Raw genomic sequence first — 27,252 nt, 5'->3', positions numbered from 1 at the left:
GCTAACGTCCGCTTCGTCTCCTCTTCGGATCAAAACCCGTCTGCTCGTCGTGCCTACGCTTCCGGTCCGGATGCTGCTGTGGTCCACCAAGCTCCTGTTGCATCATGCCTCCTCTGCCGCTAGGACCTCCACCCTGCTGTCCGCTCATATCCCTACGGTCGTCTTCACGCCTAGCAGGGCCTCTGTTATTGAACTCTTCGGGCCAACCGGAGTTGCGTGATCCTGCTCCACGTCGACCATCGTCGGGGCCGTCCCGAGAAGGCTCGTGATTGTGGTTGAAGTCCCCTCCGCGGCGTGGGAAGTTTGAGCCTAGAGACGGTGGCCCTCCCATCGAGCCTGGACCAGGCATCTGTGGGTCTCGTCGCGCATCATCATTACCTCGTGGCCCCGGCATGCTACGCCTGTCACGCTCATCTCGTGGTGGCCGTCTATCGTCTCTCGGCGGACCAGCATTGCGTTTGTCACGGTCTTCAGGCATGCTCTGGGGTGGAAGTGGACGACGTGGTGGCTGGTCATCTGGTCGGACACGCTCGCGGCTTGCCTGCCCGCTACCACGCTGTCCACGATCTTCTTCATCACGTCTAGATCTCGAATCGTCGCGTGCGTCTGCTTGGCGAGTGCTCTGGAACAGATCTTGCCGTGGTTCAGGAGCGCGAGAGTCTGGTCGGCTTGCGGGCCCGGCATCGTGACGTGAAGGATGCTCATGGCGCCTCGATGGCTCTGCTGGAGGCTGTACAGGCGCAGTAGCCTGGAACGAAGCCGGTGGTCCTGCTGAAGACGCAACGGCTATGCTGCCTTGTCGACTCGAAGCTCCTCTAAAGCTCACGTCCTGCCCGTTGCCACGTGGACTCTGCTGTGCGGCACCACCGCCCTGCAAGGTAGCGTTGATGGAGCTGATTGGGCCGCGCTGTCCGCCACGCACTTGTCTATCACGCTCTGAAGCTGGGCCAGATGGTGGCGCGGCAGAGACAGGAGAAGGGCCAGTAGGTGCACCATTTGGAGGACGATTGCCTGCAGCAGCTCTGGGCCCTGACGGTGGTGCAGAGCTGATGGGTGATGACGAGGCATGTGCCTGTGACTCGTTGCCTCCATTGATGAGACGCAATCTATCTGGATTGACGCCGCCAGCTTCGCCTGTAGGAGCTTGTGATGCTGGCGCTGAAGGGGCTGCGCTTGCTTGGTGGTTGGGAAACTGTCCAGAGCTTCGGCGATCGTGCGAAGGCTGGCGTGGGAGCTGTCGATCGGCTGCAGGTGACTCCGGAGGTCTGCTGGTTATAGGAGAGGACGCAGAAGAGCCATTCTGACGGGTGTCGACTTGCAGTGGTTGGGCAGTGAAATTACGGCCACCTCTTCCAGATTGACCATTGACGGGTCGTGGACCAGATGGCGGTTCCGCAGGCTGGTTAAGCCGGCCGTAAGACGACTCTTGATGGCTATCCCTACTTAGACGACCCTTCTTCGGACCAGAAGGCGCAAGCTCTGTGGCCTGTTCTCGTCTACCCTGATCGCGCGCGAATTCTGCTTGTTGAGGCGGCTGCGGCCGACGGTCACGCTCATCCCGACGTTGGCGGTCGTGACTTTGGTCTCGAGACGGCTCCGGATTTCTGGCCAAGCCTTTCTCCTCCTGCTCAATCAGTCGCATCCGCTCATTGTTGACACGAAATTGCTCCATGGTCTCATTATTTGCGGGTGCCCTAGGTGGCGTGGACGCAGCAGGGGTAGAGACCACTGAATTGAGATGACCAGATCGCGGACCAGGACCAGCTTGCGCGGTAGGAGGACCCATAGACCCATTGACACGCTCGCCATGACGATCGCGGGTGTCGGCAGCTCTGGCGTGCATTGGTGGAGCAGGTCCATCGCGTCTTGAGAACGAATCGTCTCTCGCTTCACGTGGTCGCTCATCTCTATTGTGGCTGCGCTGCATGCCCGGTGGCGTCCTAGCGCGGCTCCGACCTGGGGAATGGTCGCGAGAACCAGGACGTCCTTCTCCAGGTCGATCAAGTCTGCCGTAGCCATCATCAGCACGTCTGGAAGACCGGACATCAATTCTCGCGGCCGGTGTTGGCGGCAAAGGCTTCTGCTCGTGTGCTGGGCGAGAGTCTGATCGCGACTCGGGTCGCGGGGGGCGTGTAGGAAGCTGCGACGAAGACTGGCGCGATAGCTCTGGTCTTGCAGATTCGTTCGAAGCCGGTAAGTTCCTGGTCATAGCCGGACCGCTTGGCGCAGCAGACGCCTGTGGCTGCTGTCTAGGTGGAGGTGTAGGTGCTGCGCGTGGCTCAGGTGATGGCTTCGCAGTCTGTACCTTGGCCTGGACATCGCCTTTCTCCGCCGCAGGAACCTGCTTCGCCGTCGCCTTCTCAGCATGCTTTTCGTCTTCCACCTCACCATCTTCAGGTCCAGCACCACCATCACCATTGACCTTTGGCTTAAACTCCGGCGCTTGAGCATTCAGCTCTGACGCCTCAGGCCCAGCACTGCCCTCCTCCTTAGCATTCTCATTCAACCTGAACGCCTGCGGCATAACCCAAGACTTCTGCCTAGACCTCAACGGGGCTAACACAGAAAGCGCCATGAGCTTGAGGTCCTGCCTCTCCTCCTCCGTAGAGAGCTTCTCCACAGCACTGACAAGCTTATTGCCCAAGAACGTCACCTGCGGAAAGACGCCAACAACTGCTTTGAGTACCATGATGCCGTTCCTAATGTGCATGTACTCGCCAGACTCGAAGCACGCAAGCAGAGCGTTCGACATATTGATGTGCCAGTTGTAGACTTGGCGGCGGAAGAGCTCATAGTCCATGAATTTCCAATTCTCTTGCTTGCTGTAGTCCATAGGACCGATGACGAAACCAGGAAGCTTGTCTTTGTGATGACGGCCTAGTGCGCGAGTATCGTAGTCTTCGCGCTTCGCATGCCAGCCTGTCAGCATCTTCAGGAGCTCATTGAGAAAGCGGCCAAGATGTTGAGATTCCAAATTCGTGCACTGGAAGATCAGAGCCGCCAGGGTCTGTTTTCGGAAGAGCTGGTCGAAGATGACTAGGGTACTGAAGCCAGGTGTGCCACGCTCGTGGAGACTCTTGAGCATAGTGTAGCTGTACTGCGCATCCAGTGACGAAATCATAGCGCGAGGTAGAAAGCATTCTTGCAGGAGCGCATCGTGCCTCTTGATTTGATCCTCCTTATTGCGCGACCTGTCGAACCAGTGATGCTTCTCTCGCAAGCCAAGACGATTGGTCGTTCGCTGGTACAAGGCGACACGTGCCCGAGGCTCGGAGGTGAGCTTCTTCAGTTTGTCAGATAATTCGGCTCGCTGGCGATCGATTACTTGTCTGCCAAAAGAGCCTTTCGTTGCACGCTCGCGATTCAGCTCTTTGACCTGCTCCTCGATGCCTTTGATAGCAGCTCTGTAGGCGTCATTCGGTACGAAGACGTCGGTCAGTGCCAGAGTCCAGAATGTCACGAAGAAGGGCATGCTGACTCGGTCTTGCAGCTCCTGGGCGACCATGGGCAAGTCGTCGATAATTGGCTGGAGCATAGAGTGCCATGGGGAGCGCTGAGTGGTTGTAACGCCGGAGGTAGCAGTGACGTTTTCATCGACATCAACAGCGGCTGACTCTGAGGCAGTGCCGTTGACAGTAGGCTTCTCGTCCACTAAAGCCGACTCGACATCTGCCTGGCTATTAACCATCTCGATGTCGCCATTAGTCTGTGACTTCTCCTGGCTCGCCCTTCGCTTCTTCAATTCGAGCATCTCTTGCTGTTTCTTCTCGTCGTGCTCAAGTACGCGATGTGTGATCGAAGCTCTGCAGATCATGAAAGCAACAGCAGGCTGTAGACCAAAGTCGCCAATCAGACTGACCACATCGGGAACAGCTGCATCGAACTCTTCGGGCTTCAGGTTCGTGCGCAGCACATCCAGGTACTGCGCAAAGACCGATTGGATCTTGTCGAGGTTGTTACCCAGCACTTTCAGCGGCATATTAGCGCTCGATTCGTGATGAGCATACGTCTGCCTTTCCTGTGCTATAGCGACAAGCATCTGGCCAACGAGACCAGGCTCCGTCAAAGCTCGGATGAGTCGCTTCGCTTGACTCTTGCGCGTGTGTCGTGTGTCACTTAGCAATTCCATAGTATGCGCTTGAAGATGCTCTCCACCAGCCATAGCCAGGACCTGAGCATCGTTGAACTCGACGTCGGATCGAATCCCAGCCATTTCGCCAAGCACCTGCTCAAACATCTCGAGATCGGTCGAATCGCCATTGCGAAGCTCTGAAGCCAAATACTGCAGGACTGGCGAAGGACTGACGCTCGGATAGCGCGAGAACAGCGCAGCCACAAACAAAGACAGCGACTGAAGCCAAGAACTGGTAAGCATACCATCTTCCTGAATTCTGTTCCGGCCCGTGCCACTGAGCGAGTTGATAAGGCACCAGGTAAGGACATCATATGCCAGTTTCGGGAAGTATTTGGTGCACTCCACCAAAGCAGGTATCATGTTCGAGTACTGCTCGAGCTGATTGATCATGAACATCATCAATACACCTGGAGAAGAGTAAGATACTTTGCCGAGAGCTCGAGCCTGGCTCTTAACGTTCTCGTTCGAGACTCGACGCAAGACATCCTTGACTTCTGCTCGGTTGTGGTCGAATGCTGTCTTGACGTCTGGTACTCGTGATGTCCGACCAGTGAACCACTCTGCGTAGAGGTTATAGCGCGTGGTGACTGGGAAGAGCATGAGTAGTTGGTAGACTTCGTCGGTCAAGCTCAGGTTGTGTTTGGTCAAACTCAGTGCAGGGATAAGGAGCCTTCTCATCAGCTCTAGCCAACGAGATTGGTTTGACTCGGAGAAGTCTTCTGTTAGACTGCGTCTTGCGAGGCGAAGGAGTGTGCTATAGATGACGGTATCTCGACCAATCTTCACACCAAGGAAGCCCAGGAAAGTGTTGCAAAGCTGGAACACGTCGTCCATAGTCTGGCACACGGGCATATTGTCCGCCCACTCAGTGTAATAGTATCGGTATCGTGCGCCGTCCTTATCAAGCACCTCTTCTAGGCCAAGCCACTTAGTAGGCAGCTTGGGTGGACGAGGTGTGAAGCTCATCGTGCCGTCAGACTTTGCCGCAGTATCAGACAACTGCTCACGTGCTTCGCCAAGACCATTACGGTCAGAGACTGGCTTGACGCTCTCGGCTATCAGGCTGAGCATATGTCTAGCGATGCGCAGAAGATATGGAGGCAGAGATGTGTCCACGTCCACAAGCCATGGGAAGCGACCAAGGATGTACAGTGCCTCTGGTATTGCGCCGAGTGCGAGCAACGCCTTGAGCAGTCCGAGCTTTTGGTTTGGAGGTGGCGGAAGAGCATCAGCGGCAGAGTCGTCTTTCTTGTCGCCAGGCTTGGGTGTAGCGCCACCACTGCGATCTTTGTCTCGCATACTACGTGAGACTGGTAGACTATCGTCGGTAAGGGCTGAAGCCATGGCAAGCTTGTTTGGTCCTCCGCCAGGTCGCTCCTTTGCCTCCTTGTCCGCCTTCTCCTTTTCCAGACGGTCTCGCTCCTCGGCCATCCTGTCGTCCGCCGGATGCAGATGAGGATATAAGTCTCGTAGCGAAATGAATCCAATTTTGATGAGTAATGCCGAAAAGTGTATCAGATTATCCGGCATAATGTCGTCTGCTTCACGAGCAGGCGAAGCATAGAAGCGTAATTTGAAGCCCAGAATCTGGGCTGCATCCGGGTTGCCGGGTGGTGGGAGCATCTTCGTCTCCCGCATGTACCTCCGGTTCTCGTTCACTCGTTTCCGACCAGCCTCCATGAGATTGTTACCCTTGCCATCAATTTCCGTTGATAGGTCCTCGGCAAGTTGCTCAGCAATCGAACCGTAGTCCACAATACGCTTTTGACCAAGCTCAAAGTACGCATCCAGACCCGACTCTCTCACCCTCTGCCAGAAGTGCTCGTCCCTTAAGTGCTTCATGCCTGCGAGCTCGCTCTTCTCAATCTCCGAGGGCCCTAGTCGTCCCGAGCCACGCAAAGCCCAAGCCGGAAAAGTGTCAAAGCCATCATCTTCCCACTTCACATTGTCCAGATTCCCACCTTCCGGCCACCAAGAGCTGCATCTGTAAAACTTGATAAAGAATGCATACGCCTTGACTAGTAGATTCGCGCTGATGTCGAGAGTGATGTCGAGCACCCGACCAACGTCTAGATCGAAGGCACCGACAAGCGCCATGATGCGATGAAAAGCATTTTCAGCCACATCTGGGTCCGTCGTCTTGTTCGACTCCTCGGCAATGTTGAAATATTCCGTGAGCAGCTTGGCGTAGCCTTCTGTCTCTTCGCGCAAAAGATTGAAGTTCGCCTGCTTATACAGCAGATTTGTGGTCTTGCGTGCTCGTGTTCTCTCGAACGAAAATCGGACGAGGTTCACTGCTGTCAGGAGTGGAATGTCGAGATGCTGTCGCACTATATCCGGATCAATGCCGGTCGCGGCGAGCAGAGATAGAAGCGCCGGGTTTTTGGTGTCTGCGTCCTCCAGCATGGCGATGGTGTTCAGCAGTACATCCTGCCCGTCCAGTCTTTCCTGATGCTCCAGAACCAACTGCTTCACCACCATTCCCGCCTCGCTCGGATCAAGCCTGCCATCCAAGCTTGCACGTAAGAGCTCTTGCAGCAAAGTACTCATAATGAACTCATCAACGTCTCCCACTCTTCCAAGCAGCATCTGCTTTCCGCTCTCCTGCCACGATGCTACCGCCTCATCAGTCACGTACTCGTAGGCATACGGTGCAGGCGGACCCCGTGACTCTTCTTCAGGAGGGGGGATAGGTGTAGCATTGCGTGGTACAGGTGTGTTAGTCCTCGAGATTTCTGCTGCTGGTTGTGGTGTCGAGGGTTGTGCGAGTGTCGGCGCAGGCCCATTTCGAGGCGCGACAGGAACAGCATTCGGGCTGTTATCTGCAGGGCCGCCCTGTCTACTCTGTCTTCGTCCGGTGTTACTTCCACCTCTGCCTCTGCCTCCTTCACTCACCATTCGTTGCGCCATGCTCAAGTCCTGAGGCCTATGGGGTGATGGACGGCCCGCATCGTCGTTCGGCCGCTTGCGCTTATTAGCGCTGCCCGGTGGCATGGCCAGCAAGCCCAGAGGCACTCTGCGCGTCGACCAGCGCTCGAAACCTCGTGTTCACCTGCATGTATTGATAATTTGTGCTTTCAGTGCGTGAAGGAAGCCTTTTTGGTGCTGCTTAACCGCAGGATTGCTGTGAGTAAGGCTGGACTTCTCCGAGCCGGGTTATAGCAGTACACGTAGATTCCAGCTGGTCCGGGTGACTTGTGCACTTTCGTTTGTAGATGATAATGTGTGTTTGCGGTAGTCTGACTAACAGAATCTCAAGCTGTTCGTCCTCGTGAAGCTACTCTGCGGAATGCCAGCGAACGGGCCGAGATGTCGCGGATGTGGTCCGAGCTCTCTTCCGAATGCCGACCGTAGTGACTTCGTCACTCGAGCTGTCGAAGGCGCAGCGCTGGTTCATCGATAATACTACGACACTGCAACGAGCCTGACATAGCACGACCCTGGCACACTGGCCTCAGAACGACACAGCCGATTAAAGACTACCATCTGCGACCGAAGAAGTCAGGCTATTGCCGCCCATCGAGCAACAAGAAATCCGCGAAACAAAGCAATACACCATGAAGCCTGTAGTCTCCGCCTTCAATGCATGGACATGGTGCGATCCGAAACGTCTATCATAGTCACTCAGTCAGTACTAACAGCCATGACACAGTATTGTCATCTGCTGCTTCGCGATAGTCATCCTCAGCGCCATCGGCTCGATGTTCGCGAAGAACAACCACAGCATGATGGGATCAGATGAGGACCCGAAGGACGGTGGCGCAGTGGCAGTAGCAGTATTTGGAGCTGTTGGTGTATACGGTGTATGTTTCGATCAGATTGCAAAGCACGCTAAGAGTGCTATGAGAATGCTTAGGCTAATGTTCGATAACAGGTCTTCCTCCTCTTCTGCGCATGCCAAGCCTTCGTACACCGACGACAGAGCCGACAGGGCGAGATTGCGTTGCGGTGAGATGGGATGGGATGATAGGTTGCATGAGCGGGTTTTCTTGAGGAGGCGGGTACATGATTGCACTTATGAGGCGTTTCGAAACCGATTCTAGATTTACGGCCGTGAGGTGGCGTCACACAATTTGGGCGGTTCATGGTTGACTTCGCTAGACGACATACAGCGTTTCGAACAAGGCTATCAGAACCTAGACCCTTGTCTCCACAGAGTGTCAGTCGCGTGTTCCACAATCTACGAACATGAAGTTACGACACTGGTCGTGATCTCGCATACTGGGACAAACTGCGGTATAGACACAACAAGTGCCGCAGTACCCTCTAGCGTGACTATCTCTTTAGTCATGGAGAGAGCATGCCCGCTTACACGTCAAGCCTTCTAGTATATTTTCAATAGTATAAAGTGATCAAGCCTTATGCAAAGATCCAAGCACTAATCAACTGAGATCATAGGACCGTGACTTACTGGTCTCCAATCCTAATAAAGTCTCTGCTCATCTCGTCAGAAAACCATCACGCAGCTGCATCCTGCATCCTCTCCACTGGTGACTCAGCCGCTACGGAACGGTCTATTACACCAAAATTGCCTTGTGGCCAACACAAAGACTCTGTCGAGCCTCGACATCAAGATCGTGGTGCTCCTGGATCACTTTGGCTGGGACGAAGAGCACTCTGAGCTCGAGACACCGTGAGAGTATGCTGTTCCGGTGGCGTATAACGCCAGTCAAGCATGGCCGAGACATCATGCGAAGTCACCAACCGCGCAGTATGTTCATCAGAAACTTAGTCCGTCAGTGCTCTTTGACATCTGGCATCGGGTTGTAGCATACAAAAGGAATCGGATTTTCTGAGGACTAGTTTGTGATCTCTCCATGCGCCAAACACCATGGGGTATATCCAATCTGGTAGTAGCAATCCAACCAAGCGCCGTCGATCAGCATCACCCGGAGGTGAATAGAAACACGAGTGTGCTGACTAATTGTTTTCGGCTTTGTCGCCATCCTCACCAATGTCGTCCGAGCCGCCTGAGCAGCTACTTGGAGTCTTCGAGAAGAGGAGGCGAGAAGTAGGCTTCTTGCCGGTACTGCGAAGAAGTCAGTGTTGTCCAACCGAAAGGAGAATGATGCATTGCATGGTGCCTATTCACCTGTCCTTGATGATTTGCCTCTGCTTGAAGCTCGATAGTTTCTGGCTTGCCGGGCTCAGGATGGCATCGCTTGGGCTGATGTAGGCTCCACTTTGTTTGCTGGAGAAGGAACTTTAGATGTGAGCCGACGGACCTGAGCAATTATGTGGTAGCTTACCCGTTGAGAATGGTAGACTTGTGTTCGAGGCCGGTAGTGTCCTGCATTGTTGGTGTGTTGTTCTCCTCGCCTGACGCCACTGCCTTCTCGTTGTTGCTTGATTGTAAACTTGGTTGGATGTTTTGATCTAGATTTGAAAGGGCGGCCATCTTTCGTTGTGTGTTCGGTATACTCGAGAGTGGGTGACTTGTATATACTCGTACACGAATCTGAGTCGCTAAAATGTCGATCTTTGTTTGGACACAGATGTTGTCGGGGCAGCTGCGAGAGTCAACGACCCTCAGGCATCCACTGTTGGCGGAAGCGGCCCGCGCCATCGGAAAAGCTTAGCTTGCGAGCTCCAAGCAGCAATTTTATCTGCAGTAGCCAGAGTGCACTGCGACAGACATATCGCTCATACTCTCCAGCGCACGAACAGCACGGCATCTGACGCTGTTGCTACTGCTGTTATATGCGTGAGGCGTAACTAAATCACATGATATAGCACCATCAACACCAGAGAAAGCGACCTGATCGAACCACAACGAAGAATTCGAGATGGCGTTAGTCAAGATGGACGAGGCAGACGAGCAGATCATAAAGCCAGAAGCCGCCTCTCCAGCAATCGATACAAGTGGATGGCCTCTGCTATTGAAGAACTGGGACCAACGTATGTCCAAATTCAAGTGTCCCAGAAATGTATCGAGCTAATTATTATACCAGTCCTCGTCCGCACCGGCCACTTCACACCCATACCAGCAGGATGCACGCCAATGCGCCGTGACCTCAAATCTTACATCTCCTCCGGCGTCATCAACCTCGACAAACCTTCCAACCCTTCCTCGCACGAAGTCGTAGCATGGCTCAAGCGCATGTTACGAGTAGAGAGGACTGGCCACTCCGGTACCCTCGATCCCAAAGTCACTGGATGTCTGATCGTCTGCATTGATCGTGCGACGAGATTGGTGAAGAGTCAGCAGGGTGCTGGTAAGGAGTATGTATGTGTCCTGCGACTGCACGACAAGCTACCTGGCGGAGAGGCACAATTGGCACGAGCATTAGAGACATTGACAGGTGCGCTCTTCCAGCGACCACCGCTTATATCGGCTGTCAAGCGGCAATTGCGTATTCGCACAATTCACGAGAGTAAGCTCTTCGAGTTTGACAATGAGAGGCATTTGGCTGTCTTTTGGGTGTCGTGTGAGGCGGGAACGTACATCCGAACGCTCTGCGTGCATCTCGGTCTCTTGCTCGGCGTTGGTGGACACATGCAGGAGCTAAGACGTGTTCGATCTGGTGCTATGGACGAGAAGGACGGGATGGTTACACTCCACGATGTGCTCGACGCACAGTGGCTCTACGACAATCAGCGTGACGAAGCGTATCTGCGAACAGTCATCAAGCCCCTCGAGACGCTTCTGACGACATACAAGCGTATTGTGGTCAAGGATTCAGCGGTCAATGCTGTATGCTACGGTGCTAAGCTCATGATTCCGGGTCTGCTACGATACGAGGCCGGGATTGAAGTTCACGAGGAAGTCGTCCTGATCACGACAAAGGGTGAGGCCATCGCCCTTGCCATCGCACAGATGTCCACAGTCGAGCTCTCAAGCTGTGACCACGGCGTTGTCGCCAAGGTGAAGCGCTGTATCATGGAGCGCGACCTCTACCCCCGAAGATGGGGCATGGGACCCGTCGCGACGGAGAAGAAGAAGATGAAGGAGTCTGGCAAGCTCGACAAGTACGGACGCACGAACGAGGCCACACCTGCGCAATGGAAGCAGGAATACAAGGACTTCAATGATCCCGAGGGTGTAAACGGCACGAATGGCATCAGTGGTACTGATGAGAAGCAGGCTGCTGAGGGTGCTGCGGTGAAAGAAGGTATTCCAGGCAGGGGACGGGACACGACTACCAAGGAGGACGTCGAGATGGCGGAGCCCGTTGCCCCGGCGCCTGAGAAGAAGAAGAAGCGTAAGCACGAGGGTGAGACTGCCGAGGAGAAGGCGGATCGGAAGAAGAAGAAGAAGGAGAAGAGGCTGTCGAAGGCTGCGGATGATGAGGATAGTGATTGAGTCTCCTATCGGCATTCGATGGGTTTGGAATAACTGACAGACGGCGTGATGAGGAGGCGAAATGTGGCGTTTGGGCGTGGTCATTCTGATTCGTGTACGCTGAAGGACGGTGTGCTGTGGCAGTATCATTGTACAGTAGCCATGACAGTGGCGCAGGAGGCGTTTGAGCGGTGTCTGGAGGAGCTATGGACTTTGCTTAGGCTTCGGCAACTTAGTACATGTTGTCAACGAAGACCGATTTGTTGATATCAATGACTCTCAGGCATATCGTCCCGTAGCTTTGTCCCTCCCATCTGATCTGCAAGCTCTGCGTACTCCTGTTCTCCGGGGAAGCACCGGCGAAGATGCAGGTGGGCCAAATGGTCGTCTTTGACATTGGCTGGACTGCTTCTCTCATGCAGGCCCCACCTTCTCATCGGACTCCCCCTCCAACCAGCAGTGCGTGGAATATTGCAGTAGTAGCTTCACTCTCTCACCGTTCACTCACAAGATTTTGTTTCGAGGAGCTTTACACATATATCCTGATTCTACGTCTTGTCTCATCGATTCAACGGAACAAGGACAAACACTCAAACACACAACACATCCGACACAATGAAAGCTGTTGTTGCTGGTAAGTAAAGTCACCACCATCGTAAGCCATTGAACAGTAGACCACTAACACGTCTGTCATATAGGAGCCAGCGGCGGTATCGGCCAAGTGAGCAGTTCATACCACTGACAAAATATATATAAAGGCACTCTGCTAACACCGACCCCACCAGCCTCTATCCCTCCTCCTTAAGGCCTGCCCGCTCGTCGATAAGCTCGCCCTCTACGATGTCGTCAACACACCCGGCGTAGCCACCGACCTCTCCCACATCTCCTCCGTCGCACAGATCGAAGGTTTCCTCCCTGCCGACGATGGTCTCAAGAAGGCGTTGACGGGCGCTGACATCGTCGTCATCCCGGCTGGTATTCCTCGTAAGATAGCCCCGCATCATAAGGAATAAAGAGTAAATGGCATGAAAAGATGCTGATGGAAATGATCGCACAGGCAAGCCAGGCATGACACGCGACGATCTCTTCAAGATCAACGCCGGCATCGTCAAGGGCCTGATCGAGGGCGTTGCGACCACCTGCCCAGACGCCTACATCCTCGTCATCTCCAACCCCGTCAACAGCACCGTCCCAATCGCCGCCGAGATCTTGAAGAAGGCCGGCAAGTTCAACCCCAAGAAGCTCTTCGGCGTCACCACTCTCGACGTCGTGCGCGCCGAGACTTTCGCCCAGAGCTTCACCGGCGAGAAGGACCCAAGCAAGACCAACATCCCAGTCATTGGTGGTCACTCCGGCGAGACCATCGTGCCATTGTACTCCCAGGCCAAGCCCGCTGTCAAGATCCCAGAGGACAAGCTTGATGCACTCATCAACCGTAAGTACGGCCATATTGCCTCAAAGAACCAGTTGGAATCTAACACCCTCCAGGCGTCCAATTCGGTGGCGACGAAGTCGTCAAAGCCAAAGACGGCACCGGCTCCGCCACCCTCAGCATGGCCTACGCCGGTTTCCGCTTCGCCGAAGCCGTCATGAAAGCCGCCAAAGGCGAGTCCAACATCGTCGAGCCCACTTTCGTCTACCTCCCCGGCGTCGAAGGCGGTGACGAGATCGCCAAGGAAACCGGCTGCGACTTCTTCTCTGTCCCAGTCCACTTGGGCAAAGATGGTGCGGAGAAGGCTGTTAACATTGTCAAGGAGGCGAACGAGTACGAGAAGAAGTTGTTGCAGAAGTGCTACGAGGGGTTGAAGGGGAATATTGAGAAGGGTGTTGAGTTTGTGAAGAACCCGCCGCCACCACCGGAGAAGAAGTAGATGTCTTTCGGCATGCAGACTTGCGTGCGTAAGGCTCAGCTTTGGAGATGGAGAAATGATAAGATGACCACAGCTTCTCTTATGATGAGGTGGCGTCGGGTATACAGTAGCTAGAGGATGCATAGCTCATGACACAAAAGCTCTTCTTCTCATGCCGCACCTCTTACTAAATCTCGAAGGTGTTTGATGTTGTTTCTGATCACAACCCTCAACGAGCCTAGGCACACTCTCTTTACCGGCTTGCACGGCACCGTTAGCTATAAAGGTCAGGTCGCATTCGTGTCGCGACGCTGTCTCTCTGTCCTACACTGTGTGACATTTGTGCGGCAAGTAGGAACCTCAGAGAAGTCACATCACTCCTTCCTCTCAAGCCTTAGCACCCTTCTGCTTGATCTGAAACGTCGCAGTCGGTATCTCCGTCGAGCTCGCCTCAACCGTAGCCTCGACTCCCAGGCCAGCCAACGCACCACGTATCACTCCACAAGGGAAGTATAAGTACTACATCCACATCAGCTGCCGCCCACACAAAGGGTTACAATGTAGAAGAACTCACCGTCTGCGCCCTAGCCAACGCCTCCTCGGCTCCTCTGATTCCGGTCCTTCGATCCACACTCATCCTCCCCAAAGGTTGAAACTTGGTATCCGTCAGCACGAAAATCCCTCGGTGATTAGTCTTGAGATTATCGATTTGCTTTCTGAAGACGAGGATCCAGAGGTCTTTGCAGATGAACTTGATCGCTTCTAAAGGCGTTGTGGGGCGAGGTTTGTTTACTGAGAAGCTGATCACATCCATTAGCACACGCAGTTTTCCACTTGCCATCCGTCGTCCTAGACGTAGACAGTCATGGGAGTCGTATATGCGTGCTTAGAAAGTAGGCAGGCCATACCTACCGCTCAACCAAACCCTGTCCGACGCGATACCCCATCCCATCTAACCTCCAAAACACCCTCTCCCTCGTCTCCTCACTCATGATTGGGAAACCCAGACTCGTCGTTGCGTGCTCCTCGCCATCTTTATGATCCTTCACTTCGGCCTTCCCCTCTGACCCAACCACAACACCGTCCTCTGCCCCACCACCAATAACACCTCCTCTTGCGCCAGCGACAGTCAAGCTCCCAGCTCCGTTAGTGACAGTAGACGCTTGCGATTTTGCAGGCACCTTACTCGCGGTCCTATTGAACAGCCTACTACGTTTATATTCGTCCAAGATAGCCTGCTCGCGCGCAAGAAGATGTTCCGTTATTCTTTGCGCCAGAGGCACGAGCTCGATGAGTAGGAGATCCAGGGCTGACGCCGCAACTTTCGGGTTCAGGGGATCGTCTTCGTACGGTGGCTGTTGTTGTGCGGGACGGGACATGGCTGGTAGTACTTGGCGATTGTATCGTTGTGATGTGATTATGGATGACTTTCTAGTGTTTTCCCAAGGGCAGCACAAGTCCTTATTCCGCTTGAGACATGGTTGCGCTCATAATACTCCGATCTCAAAGGGTCAGGTGAGTGGTAGCTGGCTCTTTTAGATATAAGGAAGGGCGGGCACAGTATGTTCTTTCGAGCTTCACTTGTTCTCGAGCTAGTCAGCGGCTGTTCCCGCACCTTCAGATTTCACGACATACATGGCACCACCAAGCTCACTAAACGTCACATATCACAGGCAGCTGGTAGATCCTCATCAATTCCAATCCCAAGTATCCGTATTAGCTATCTACGCCCTATTGGCGTGTACAGAGGCCATGAAGATCCTCATCCAATGCCAGGCCGTCATCTCCGCATAGGCCATGGTCTCATCACTAATACATAGGTGAGAAAAGCATGAGTCAAGCCATGTATAAATGGCCTTTCCTGCTCTCCCATGATCCAAGTTGAAGGTACATCGAATGCAAGATCGCTTTAGACCTGAAAGCAAGCACATCCAATGCCCCCGCTCTTTCCATGAAAACGCCCAGGTTAACGCCAGCAAATATCATCTGTTTTCTCCTCAAATTCAGCATCTCAATTATTACCATACCCTCATGGCTCCTCGAGCCGGCGCATTCTGCCTTCCGTCGTCGTCGATGTTGTTGTCGAAAGCACACAACTCCACTAGCCAATGCTGAAATATGTCAAGTGTGCAAAACAAGAGGTCAAGATTGAGAGTCGTAAAGGTTGGGCAGCGAGCTCCGTCGTTGTTCTTTCTTCTACTTTGTGGTATGATCATGCTTCATTCCTTCATACTTCGTCAACGTCCTTGTCGTGTTAGCGGCAAGTCTTCTTAGATTCGGTGACTGCTCGCTGTTCGTGTGGTATAGTGGTGTCGAAAGATGCAAGTTCGTGATAGTTTCATTATCATGTCTTTGTCGTTCAGTGCTCGACCGTGATTTCTGGTGCACTGCTTTGCTGCGACATCTCGTCGCTGTTGCGTGCGACGTGGCCGTTCTGGCGAGGGCGAGGAAAGCCGGCGCCACGTTCGGGAATTGGTCCGCGGGGTTGACGTTCTGGGTTACCTTGCTGGTTGTTGCGGCTCTGCGACCGGTCGTCATAGTTAGTGCTGAAAGAGCGGTGCCCGCCAATGGGTCCAGGGGTTTCGCGATCCCAGCTTGGGAAGCCGCGCAGGCCGCGTGGGCTGCCACCGAAGCCGTTACTACCCAGGTTCATGTTACCAAGTCCACTGATCAGCGTGCTCTCGTTGCGCTCAGCTAGGCTAGAGGTTGGCGTCATGAGAGTAGGTGTGTTGGACTGGTTGCTGACCGTGCCAAAGTCCTGGGCGAGACGGGCCACGTTGTTGCTGAGTGCAGCCGGGAAGCTGGCGGTGGAGGGTACTGGAGACGGCGTGTACGAGCGCAGGTCCGCGAAAGATTTGGCGGCACGTAAGTTGTTATTTGGACCAAGACTTCCAACATCGTTGTATCCGCCGAGATACGCAGAACCTTGCGTACGAAGGCCACCTCCGTAGTAATCGTTCCCGCCACGGACATCACTGAAGTCGGTAGTAGCTGCGCGGTTGATCGTGCGTCGGTTGTCATTCTGCAGATGTGCAATCTGTGGCATAGGCGGGCTGACGCGTGCTCTGGATCCTTCTTTGAAAACATGCACTGCACGCCTGTCTGCCTCGCCTTTTGAGGTGTGGCCAAGCGACATGTGGTGAGCGAGCGTATGGACAATGCGGCGTTCTGGAGGAGCAAGAGTCGGTGGGAACACCACCAGATCGCGGCTCGTGTCCTCCTTGAATAGGAGCAACTTCGTGTAGTACTGCAGTGTGATTGGGTCGTTCATGTCAACATCCACACCCATGTTGTTCGGTGACTCGGTGGTAGGTTGCTGCCAGCCACCACCACTGCGCATATTGCGGGCAGTGACAGGCGAAGGCGAGTGATTCTGGATGCGAGAGTTGAGAGATGACATTGAGCCTTGGGTCTGCAAAGTGGCTGGACCCATTGGGCGATGCTGCTCCTCAAGCTGGCCTCGACGCTCACGCTTCTCGCGCTCGATCCTCTCGCGCTCTGCTGCTGGTAGCATCTTCTTGTATTCCACACGTAGCTTCCTTCCATTCAGTTCGAAGTGGTTCAGCGAGTCGATGACAGCAGCAGTCTCGTCCGGGTTTGTGAAATTGGCAAAGGCCAGACCGCGGAAGACACCATTGTCGAAGTGGTAGTTGAAGGCGTATGGAAGAGGCAGACCCATGTCAGTCATAATAGCCACAAGCTGCTCCTTCTTAACGGCAAAAGGGATATTTTTGATAACAATGGCGGTCGGAATGAGGTCTTCGTCGGGGTCTGAGCCCATGGTGTCTGGTCGCATGCCACCAAATCCTGCCATACCACCCATGAATGGTGGAGGCATAGCTTGCGACTGATCAATCCAGGCCTAGAGATAAGTCAGTAAAGCGTGTAATGAGTTTGAGGTACGATTGACTCACAGCAGGCAGTCCAGCACGACCCTTCGATTGTGGCCGTCTCATGCCAGTCCCGCCAAGTCCATTCACAGTGTTGTTCTGCCCGAAGGTATTGGAGTTCCACGTTGCACCACCCATGCCGTACTCGTTGCCGTAGCCGCCTATTGTAGATCGCCCGTCATTGAAGCGATCTCCTCCGTAAGCACCCGCATACAGGTCGGATGGTAGATAGGCTTGCGGCTCCACCTGCTGTCGCGAAGCCTGACGGTTGAGCTGCCTGTGGGATGTTGGCGAGCGGTTGGAGTTGTTGTTATAATACATGTCGAAGTCGTTATGGTTCATGGTCGCCGATATGAGGCCTGATTTGTTGGACAAGCTCCTGGTGGTTGTCTTTGGTGGATGACTTTGAGGTTAAATGCAGGCTATGCGCGTACAAGTCGTGCTGCAGCTTGTCGTCTCGTTGGTCGAAGTATGAGGCGTAGCGGACGTGAAGAGTGGCCGTAAATAGTGCCGTGAGCGGAGGACAGTCGAGGCTCAGAGTGATGGATTTCGTTAGTCGTGCTGCTGCCGTGATCTCGTGACTAGATATCTCAAGGAAGAACAGCAGCCATCCGTCTGGCTCTTGCTGTGCCTATCCACGCTGCGCGAAGAGTCGTTGTTATGGGCACGCACGAGCGTGTGATTTGTGGCTTCTGGCAGTTCGTACGATAAATTTGCGCTAGAACCGGGGCCTGCTCTGTGGTTACGAAAGCTTGCTGCCGTGGGTGATGATTGTGTGTGATTGTGCACACTACCGGTGGAGATGGGTGAGTAGCAATACACCTATTGCTGTACTCGTGTGGTGGGATGTGGTGTGGTAAAAGAAAGTGAAGTCGGAGTGAAGGAGTTGTAGCAGCAGAGGTGTTTGATGGCCTCTGCCTCCGTGGTCTGAAGCTGCTAGAGCTAGAATAGCGAATAGCGCACAGGGCAGCCCTCCTTTTCAATAATAAGCGGACCACGTCGGGGGTTAGGTAGAATTAAATTGATCTGAATGGTTTCTGTGCTCTACCCTCATACGCAGCGACGATATAGGCTCATGTGCGGTAGTTGCAGGCAGCGTGCAGGAGAGGCTATCAAGGCCCACTCCGTCACTGTCCCTATGTCCGCATGTAGCAGAACGTGCAGCTCAAAATGGAGTTGAGTTCCGCGCTGCTGGAAAGCACAGGAAAAGGCGCAGGAGAAATGTCCGGTTGGCTGTCGCACGTCGACGAATGGTTGTCGTAGAAGCCACACTTCTGAGGCTCACTGGGCACACGACAACCCATACCAAATCTACCCTCAGCTGACCACGCGGTCTCGGGCGCAGGCGTCGATGCGTACGAGTTTTTCTCTTACTTATGGGGTCAGATGATGGCGTCGCGCACTTATGCACGGAAGCCGAGACTGCAGAGGCGAAATGACATGGATTGGCTGGCAGCAGGGCGACGATACAAAGACGATGCAGCACACTAGCCGACAAGCGTGCAGTCATGTCTGCAATTCTTGCAGTGGGACGCTGCATGTTGGAAGGAAGTAACTCGTTGACGCTGTATTCTATGCGACACTGGCCACTCTTCTGCCTGCATCTTCTTGCCACCACCACCCTTGGCGCTGCAGCGCTTTGCATATTCATGCGGTGCATTGCTGCCCCGTCTGCAAAGTTGCGACAGTATGCACCTCAGCGATCATCCATCATCCCTGATCAAGTCAACAAGCTCGTGTCTGCTCGTCCCGTCCTCGTGCGGCCGACAAGACTAATACGACGGCCCGCACCTAAGGTATTCTGGTATCCAGGTACTGCAATCAGTCAGGTAAGGCTGGCACACGAATGTGTCTCAATGAATTGCAATGCAGTAGCGACCACGATCGGGCAGTCATACTGCGAATGCGTACAAATCGCAACCAAGTCGAATGCGCATGAGCTCGCGCAGAAATTCATGCACGCCAACATCACCTCTTCTGCCGCTCCCAATATCCATGGCTAGACCGAGGTCGGCACATACATTCCTGCATCACCGTAGCACAACATACACAAGCTCTGCAAGCAACCTTGTTCATCTGTTACACTGCATACAATGTTCAGCAAGCAATGTGATGAGCTCGACAAAGCCGACCTAAAAACCTTCGAGCTCACGGAAGCTTTCGGCTCGGAAGCTCGACTCGAAAAGGTGGGAGCAGGAAAAATGGACAGTGGAACCGAGCAGCGCCACGGCCCATCGTCCGTTCGAATGGGTACCAGACTTCGATCGAGTCTGATTGTGGAGAAGTATCACGCATGTAGGACTTGTCAGGTGACGTGGTGGGCTTACCTCGAGACAACATTGAACGATCCCGCGAGGCTGCAATAACCATGCATCATGCGCCATAGTATCAAGGTAAATCTAAGCACCAGGTTGTTCGACTGCCAAAAGTCATGCGTGGCCAAACCAAAACACCCTCCTATGGGCTAGTATAACCACTCGCAACGATCAGCTTTGCCAACGCATCCGTGAACGATTATTGGGTCCTGGCTCATTCCTGAGCGCGCAAGACAATATCTCAGATCACCTTGTTCATCCCTTCGCAACTCCAACAGAACGACCACTTCTCGCGTCCGAGTGTTGACCTTCGCTCTCAAATTCCGTCCCTGGGCTTTCACTCTCGAATTTCGTCGTTGTCGCGTGGCCTTCGCTTTCCAGTGCTGTGGGATGATCCTCGCTCTCGAACTCAGTGGGATGACTCTCGCTCTCGAATTCCGTATGCTGCCCATCAGTGTCGGTGTCAGGACACTCACTACCTTCATAAGCAACGGAACTGCTGCCCTCACTACTTCCTTCACGTCGCTGCGTTGGCACGATGTCGACAGGATTCGACCCGACGATCCAAACTCTGCTTGCCACATGGCGGGCAGAGGGCCGATGAGTCACCGAAAGTGCTCACCTTCACAGCAAATCGACTGATCACGAACAGACTAGATCGACAAATGCGCTACGTCTCGACAGCTGTGAAGCATCGGCCTCTGTCTGCTGCATATGCTCTGACATGACCACAACAATGTTATCTTGCTTCGCGTAAGTGATCATCGCTTGCAGCGCTCTAATCTCCATGCCCGGCGGCGAAAGCTCACTCAAGTCCAGGGTCTCGAGTGACGGAAGCTCGTTTTCCAGCAATGCAATCAGGGCTCCATCTATGCCTGCAGCAGCAATACTTGCATCAAATCCTTTATCGACAATGGTTAGTCTGACTGTAGTGGATGGTATGTGATTACTGATTAGCGAGGCCAGGGCAGTACAATGTAGCCGACCCGTCTCTTGCCGAAGGGATACGGGTGTCGTGATGTAGTCTGGGAGATATATCCTGGTTTGGTCGAGCCTCGACGACCCGACTGCTTTCGACATCAAAGAGTGGTCGATCGCGTCATTACCGTTGCTGCTCGGAAGGAATCGTATCTGGACACTCCGTAATGACTCTGGTGTGGCAGCGAGAAACTGTCTGATTGGATGTTCTGAGCATACAACGTGCTGCAGTATAGTCGGCGGTCTTGATGCATGGGGGAAGCGATGCGGAGGCGGCGAGGAAAAGCCCTCCACGGTAAGATGCTGCAAGCCCTGGAAGAGGGCCAGTCTCTCCTCCAGCGCGCTGAGGGGCATTCGTGAACTGTGAAGACGCAAGTCCTTCACAGTTGATGCTGGGACAGAGCGAGCTGGTTGGATAACCCTGGTGCTGCAAAGTGATGATCCGGAAATGGTCGACAGATCAGTTAAGCTCAAGATCTCCAGCCGGGGGAGCCTTGACAACGCTTGGATCTCAATGATACTGAGGCGTTCTTGCTGGTTGTATCCACACCCGGCTACCTCCTTACCACCCAGGTAGATTTCGCGCACGCTCTGAAGTCCGCGACGGGGCAAACCAATGGGTCCCATGTCTAGACTGCCATGAGGCTCGCAGCCTGTGTCAAGTGCTACGAGCTGGTGAAACCTGCAGCTGTCATCTGCTAGCATGAGAACACTGCACCAGACGTCCATACGTACAGATCTGTATGCATACCACTCTCGAAGAGGAGCAGGCGAGGGCAATGGCCGATCAGCATTGCGAGTGCCATTCTATGAGCGTTCATGATGAGCAGATCTATTAGGAATATGTCCCATAAATCCTTCTCTTTGACAAAATATCGCGCACCGATAAGCCCCAACCATCGACACTCAGCCTTCCATCTTCCACTTAGCACGTAGTTCGGGGAATTTGTCCTCGACAGTCTGTTCACTATCTATAAAATCGTCGTCGCGGTGAGAGTGGTAACCATCTAGCAGCATCGCACGTGGCAGGATCACTCTGCGGATGTTCCAGGCTACAAATACATTCTCAACGACGTTATGGACCAAAGGCAGTAGGCCACCCTCTTGGAAGCGATTGATCGTGCTATGGCGCCTGGCTGCTACTCGGTGGCGAGGCAAAGCTTCGTGCTCGCAGGCGCTGTAGCATAGGCTTGAAGTCCGAGCGAAGTCCCAGTGAGACGGGGGGTCTAGGTGTTCGACTACACAGACAAGGAGCTCGAAGCGTAAGTCAAGCAGCCCCGTGATGTTGTCATAGACTGCAGGCGCTCGCTGGTATTTCCGGAGGTATGTCGCCTGTGGGAGTGTAGGATCTAAATAGCAGCGAATGCTTACGGTCGTAGCAACGCCCGTGACCAGTATCGCCTTGACTCTCGAGCTGCCAAGAAGACGTGGCCATAATCATCAAGTACCGGAAAGCTCGTGTGCGTTTGAAGAAGTCCTCGAAGGGTGGCTGAGTCACAGCGCAGCATCAAGGATGACAAAGGAGGCGAGGTAGCTTTGTTCATGGTGTGGCAGCAACCTCTCTTCTTGTACTTTCATGACTGCTCGTACTCAGTGATAATCATAAGAATGGAAGACGATGCCGAGAGGGATGGCTATCGTGCCGAGATGGCCCAAGCGTCAAGTGACACAAGCATTCAAGCCACGAAGTCGAAGAAGAGACGATCGAAAGACCGCTCGCGGACTGCTACACCATCCGTCGAGGTACCGACAACAGACGGCAATACACAGGATCTCCTCCGCAATACTGCAAAGCGCCGGAAGTCTATCAGTACACCGATGACCACAACTCGCACACTGCCACTTCTGGTATGCAGTATAGGTAATCCCGGAAGTATCTACGCCAACACACTCCACAGCGCCGGCCACACGGTGCTCAACAGACTAGCCGAGCATCTAGGTTACGCAGGCTTCCGCAAGGAAAGGGAGCTTGGCAATGGACTCGTGAGCAGGCCTGCCATTACTGGCAGCACGGGAGACTGGACACTATGGCAGAGTACATCCTATATGAACGAGTCTGGGAAAGGCGTGAGAGCTGCCCACACTGCTTGGTCAAAGCACATCCCCGTGGCAGAGGCAGGCAAGCTGGTCGTTATCTATGACGAGCTGGAGAAGGCCATGGGTGTGGTTACACTACGGACGAACCAGGGGGCAAGTGCCAAGGGACACAATGGGTTGAAGAGTATCATGGCGACTTTGGGTAATAACGTTGCTTTGGCTCGCATTGGCGTCGGTATTGGCCGTCCTGTAAGCAGAGATAGCAATGATGTGGCTCAATATGTGCTGAAGAAGATGACGCCAGCAGAGAAGGCCAAGATTGAAGTGTCTGTTGAAGAGGTGGTCGCGAAGCTAAAGCAGTTGGAGAAGGGTTGACATGTGGTTCATAGTACGGAGTCCACACGCGCTGTTCGCACCGGCCATGCTGAAGCACTCTTATCTTTGGCCCACGGGTCATTCATTCAGGCTGGCTTCACTCTGCTACGTCTACAGTGCCTCCGGCGCTAGCAGGAATGTGCGGCAGCAACCTGCGAGCACACTGTTACGGCAGCAAAGTGTCGCGAAGCTGGAGGCTCACCAGAGACCAGGTGCATCCGCTTGCAGACCAAAGGCTAGTCCTTCCGATACGCAAAGTCGTGTCATCCAGCTCAACGGCCCTCTGATTGGTCGATCACCGACTGTAGTTCGAGCTTGTTGTCTGTTTCGACTACCAGGACATCCGACCACTCTTCAAAACACCGCTCGGCTTAAAACAGCAATTCCGGTGTACCAGAGATCTCCTCTCCTTATTCTTACCGTATCTGTCCATAATCCTCATGACATCCGTCGATCTCGAACGATGGTCATGGCAACGTCTCCTCACGTTGAGAGACATCCACGGAGATTGATCGAAGCGGAGAGATATGGTAGAAGGTCTGTATAACTTCCATGCCCATGAAGTCACTCTCTCACTCTCTCCTTCCACCGCCTCTCTGTCCATTGTACTATCTCTACCCTGCCACGTTCTACTTGACGCCAAGATGGTCCGTCTCGGTGCGAAGTGTCTGCTCGGCCTCGTAGGCCTAGCACAAATCACTGGTGCATTGCCTGGTCGACCGCGAGAGCTGGTTGTGGTAAGTCAGGACGTCTCGAAGCAGCTCGAACGTGACTAAAGCGATGTCAGCTCAATACGCCACAAGCACCTGCTCATCACCCTGGTCATCCTCCTGGTGAAGGAAACTTGAAACTGCGTAAGGATGAGCCGAAGGGTGATCAACCAGAAGACGATCCGCATGCCAACCCTCCACCTCCCCCTCCTTCTGCTGCAGCGGCAAAGCCACAGTCGACCACTTCCAAAGCCGCTGCTGGACCTCCACCGCCCGATCCGAAAGACGATCCGAAAGACGATCCGAAAGGCAATCCGAAGGGCAGTCCTCCACCTCCGCCACCTCCTGCCACAACAGAACGCCCACCATCGGCTTCATCCAAGCCTGGAGTAGGCCCAGCACCGTCCGATCCAAAGGGTAACCCGCCGCTACCACCCTCACCAGCCTCAACCATACATTCATCAAGCAGTACTGTAAAGCCTAGCGGACCGGCTGGCGCTCCTCCACCTCCTCCGCCCCCTCCTCCAGGCCCGTCCTCTGAAAAGACAACCTCGTCTCCTAGCAGTGCGCCATCTAGCCACGGATCGACGACTAGTCATGCGTCCACATCTTCGTCCCTGCCGGCTTTGACGTCAAAGTCAACTTCGACAACACTTCATTCATCATCACTGTCCGTTCCGCCAATCGTCTTCCCACCAATCTCTATCTCTACCACAACTTCGAGCGCTGTTACGGCCCCATCTCCAGCTAAAGCAGGCACGTGCTCTGCTGGCGGTGTCACCTACACTACTGGTCAACGTGTCACGGACGGAGCTGGTAACACTTATATCATCCATTGCAGCACGGACAACACTGCGCTAGGCACGACAATTGTTGGGGTCGGCTCCGGTGGCTTCGGTGCCTGCTTTGCAGAGTGTGATAACTCTGCAAGCTGCGTAGGCTGGACCTACTCGGGCGCCGACAGTGGCAACTGCTACCTCAAGACCTTCCTAGGCACTTATTTCCCGTCCTCAAACACAATCGTGACCGCTTTCCGTGATAACGCCCCGAACTCTCCTCCATCTATCAGCGTACCGCTTTCAGCAACGTCTACTGGTAATCTTGTGCCATCGGTTTCTCCTCTTCCTCCAGCCAGGGGTACCTGCGCTCAGCTTGGTACCTCTAATGCTACGTTTTCGGATAACATCGGCCGAGTGTGGTCTCTACAGTGTGGACACGATTACACCGATCACGATATCAGCGCACAAGCTGTCACCAATTACCAAGAATGTTTCGTTGCTTGCGATGCTAAAGCTGGCTGTACGGCCTTTTCGTACGTGGGAGACAGCGTGTATGGCACGTGCTACTTGAAGAGCGCCGGTGCTGGAGAAGTTGTGAACAGCAACGTGGATTCCGCTATCTGCATCTCTGGATGTGATGTTGCCGCATCGCCAGCTTCTTCCGCTTCGGCTACAGGCTCTGCTAGCAACGCAAATTCCACCTCTTCGCCCTCCGACTCTGGTATCACTGCCTGCACAGCTATTGCGCCAGGTGGTCAAGGTTACTATACCGACTCCACAGGGTGCACTTACGAAATGACTTGCCGACTGGACTATCCTGGCAATGACATAGTAGGTATACCTGGTGGGTTAAGCGACTGCTTCGGGTTTTGCGATACTACTCCGGGATGTGTCGCTTTCTCTCATCTAGGAAGTGCTACCTCGGGCTATTGCTATCTAAAGAGTAAGGATAGCTACAACACTACCTCTGGGTCGGCCGATGCTGCTAGGTTGATCAGCTGTGGCTCCTCCTCGTCATCTAGCATGATCGTGACTTCCAGCACATCTCACAGTCTCACGGCCACTTCCAGCCTAACAGCGACCTTCACACACACTTCGGCGTCAACAGAGCCACCGACTTCCAGCCACGGGAGTACTTCAGTAGCTCTGACGACCTCGACTCATGACACTTCTCTCAGCATCAACATACCCTCTACCACGTCCGCAATTACCACGCACATGACTACTTCGACGGTGTCCACAAGCCCGAGCTATAGCGCGTCTCAGAGTTTGTCGACGTCCACACATATAGTTTTCCCACCCATTTCCACCAGTCTGGGCAACAGCAAACCTCAAAGCGAATCAACCTCTACACGAACTTCGACTTCGGGTGTGCCTCCTGTCTCGACATATACTACAACGGTGATGCCTAGCTCATCTCACAGCTCCACTTCGAGCGTCCCGTATAGCACTTCGACAGCCACACATTCATCAAGCTCCCCTATTCCGCCAATCTCAACCGTCACGACGACCATGATCCTAAGCTCATCAGCCAGCTCATCATCCCGCCTGATCTCGAGCACTTCTCTCAGTACCTCGCTGTCTACACACACGTCGAGCACAGCTGGACCTCCAGTCTCGACGCATACTACCACCATCGTCCTGAGCTCTTCATATAGCACAACGCTTACTAGCCCTCGGAGCGCCTCGACGACCAGCCATACATCGACTTTAGTTGCTCCTCCGATTTCAACCCACACGACAACCATAATTCTAAGCTCGTCATCGACCTTAACGCTAAGCACGACATCTACTCGCACTTCGACTTCAATTCCTCCTCCAACGTCAACTCATATTACCACCTTTACCCTCGGCTTATCTTCTACTCTGCAGCCTAGTACGACATCTACACACACTTCAACTTCAGCTCCTCCTCCGATCTCGACTTATACAACCACCGTCCTGCCCAGTTCTTCCTTGGCTCGTACCTCTACCACCTCTAGCATGATCTCGATTTCGAGCCATACTACATCGAGCACTTATATCTCGACTTCAGCTGCCCCTCCACTATCAACCCACTTTACGACCATCACGCCTGGTCCATCTACAGGCTCAACACATAGTATCTCGTCGTCAGCGACCTCGGCGTCGAGCTCAGCTGCTCCTCCGATGTCCATCCACTTCACGACCGTTACAACTAGCCCGTCTTCGAGCTCTTCGCGTCCATCTACCAGCTCGAGCGAAGTACAGAGCTCAAGTCGTAGCATTTCGAGCTCCAGTAGCGCATCAAGCACTCACTCATCGACTTCAGCTGCACCTCCAATGTCGACCCTCTATACGACCATAACAACCAGCTACCTTACCAGCTCGACTCAAACCAGTCGCAGCACAAGTCCCCCATCGAGCAGTTATGCATCGACCACCGTTGCACCTCCAATCTCGACTCACGTTACGACTGTCACTCTTAGCTCGATTTCGAGCTCAACCCACGTTACGTCCAGCGCTACTTCGACTACTAGCTCGACCCGCAGTACATTTAGCACGTACACTTCATCTGCCATCCCAACGACTCCCTCGTCGAGTTCCAGTCTTCCAGCTAGCTCCCACTCCTCGACAACTTCCGTCCTCCCGACAAGCTTTTACACAACGATCACTGTCGTCACGAGCGTTGCAAGCAGCTCACGTGCTTCTTCGAGCTCGAGCCTGCCAGCTACTACACTCTCATCATCGGTCTTGAAATCATTATCAAGCTCCAGTGTACCATTCAGCACTCGTACTACACCAAGCTCCACTCCTCCTGCAACGACTTCCGCATGGGGCGGCGGTCCTGAAGCGCCGTCAGCAACATACACCGCACGACCGACCACCTCGTCCACCTCAACCATCATCTCCACGTCCTCCGCCGCCCCTACCTCGTCCTCT

The 27,252-nt window shown here is 54.0% G+C and overlaps 8 protein-coding genes across 8 annotated transcripts; 4 read left to right on the top strand and 4 right to left on the bottom strand.

The window, feature by feature from the left end:
- Position 1: 1 nt before the first annotated feature.
- On the bottom strand, positions 2-7,129 carry RLR1 (THO2 plays a role in transcriptional elongation; the record flags this gene model as incomplete). Its single annotated transcript, XM_064842201.1, has 2 exons — positions 2-6,970; positions 7,031-7,129. The coding sequence occupies 2 exons, from the start codon at positions 7,127-7,129 to the stop codon at positions 2-4; spliced, it is 7,068 nt and encodes a 2,355-aa protein (XP_064690107.1).
- A 1,926-nt stretch (positions 7,130-9,055) lies between these two features.
- LTS14_009518 (uncharacterized protein) lies at positions 9,056-9,533 on the bottom strand (the record flags this gene model as incomplete). Its single annotated transcript, XM_064842200.1, has 3 exons — positions 9,056-9,164; positions 9,228-9,326; positions 9,385-9,533. The coding sequence occupies 3 exons, from the start codon at positions 9,531-9,533 to the stop codon at positions 9,056-9,058; spliced, it is 357 nt and encodes a 118-aa protein (XP_064690106.1).
- Positions 9,534-9,921: 388 nt separating this feature from the next.
- On the top strand, positions 9,922-11,438 carry CBF5 (centromere/microtubule-binding protein cbf5; the record flags this gene model as incomplete). The annotated part of the gene is made up of 2 exons (XM_064842199.1): positions 9,922-10,033; positions 10,087-11,438. The coding sequence occupies 2 exons, from the start codon at positions 9,922-9,924 to the stop codon at positions 11,436-11,438; spliced, it is 1,464 nt and encodes a 487-aa protein (XP_064690105.1).
- Positions 11,439-12,032: 594 nt separating this feature from the next.
- On the top strand, positions 12,033-13,288 carry LTS14_009516 (uncharacterized protein; the record flags this gene model as incomplete). Its single annotated transcript, XM_064842198.1, has 5 exons — positions 12,033-12,051; positions 12,116-12,138; positions 12,203-12,401; positions 12,475-12,852; positions 12,906-13,288. The coding sequence occupies 5 exons, from the start codon at positions 12,033-12,035 to the stop codon at positions 13,286-13,288; spliced, it is 1,002 nt and encodes a 333-aa protein (XP_064690104.1).
- Positions 13,289-13,654: 366 nt separating this feature from the next.
- On the bottom strand, positions 13,655-14,646 carry LTS14_009515 (uncharacterized protein; the record flags this gene model as incomplete). The annotated part of the gene is made up of 3 exons (XM_064842197.1): positions 13,655-13,786; positions 13,842-14,067; positions 14,180-14,646. The coding sequence occupies 3 exons, from the start codon at positions 14,644-14,646 to the stop codon at positions 13,655-13,657; spliced, it is 825 nt and encodes a 274-aa protein (XP_064690103.1).
- Positions 14,647-15,626: 980 nt separating this feature from the next.
- PIN4_2 (Peptidyl-prolyl cis-trans isomerase pin4) lies at positions 15,627-17,499 on the bottom strand (the record flags this gene model as incomplete). The annotated part of the gene is made up of 2 exons (XM_064842196.1): positions 15,627-17,129; positions 17,182-17,499. 2 exons carry the CDS (start codon positions 17,497-17,499, stop codon positions 15,627-15,629), a joined length of 1,821 nt encoding a protein of 606 aa, XP_064690102.1.
- Positions 17,500-22,058: 4,559 nt separating this feature from the next.
- On the top strand, positions 22,059-22,862 carry LTS14_009513 (uncharacterized protein; the record flags this gene model as incomplete). The annotated part of the gene is made up of 2 exons (XM_064842195.1): positions 22,059-22,260; positions 22,312-22,862. 2 exons carry the CDS (start codon positions 22,059-22,061, stop codon positions 22,860-22,862), a joined length of 753 nt encoding a protein of 250 aa, XP_064690101.1.
- A 644-nt stretch (positions 22,863-23,506) lies between these two features.
- LTS14_009512 (uncharacterized protein) lies at positions 23,507-25,291 on the top strand (the record flags this gene model as incomplete). Its single annotated transcript, XM_064842194.1, has 3 exons — positions 23,507-23,599; positions 23,650-25,182; positions 25,262-25,291. The coding sequence occupies 3 exons, from the start codon at positions 23,507-23,509 to the stop codon at positions 25,289-25,291; spliced, it is 1,656 nt and encodes a 551-aa protein (XP_064690100.1).
- Positions 25,292-27,252: the final 1,961 nt, after the last annotated feature.

This window comes from Recurvomyces mirabilis (assembly GCF_035927965.1).
Source record: "Recurvomyces mirabilis strain CCFEE 5264 chromosome Unknown scaffold_32, whole genome shotgun sequence".
Taxonomy (NCBI): Eukaryota; Fungi; Ascomycota; class Dothideomycetes; order Mycosphaerellales; family Teratosphaeriaceae; genus Recurvomyces; species Recurvomyces mirabilis.
Note: the sequence above shows the minus strand (reverse complement) of the source record. Positions and strands in the feature narration are given on the sequence as shown.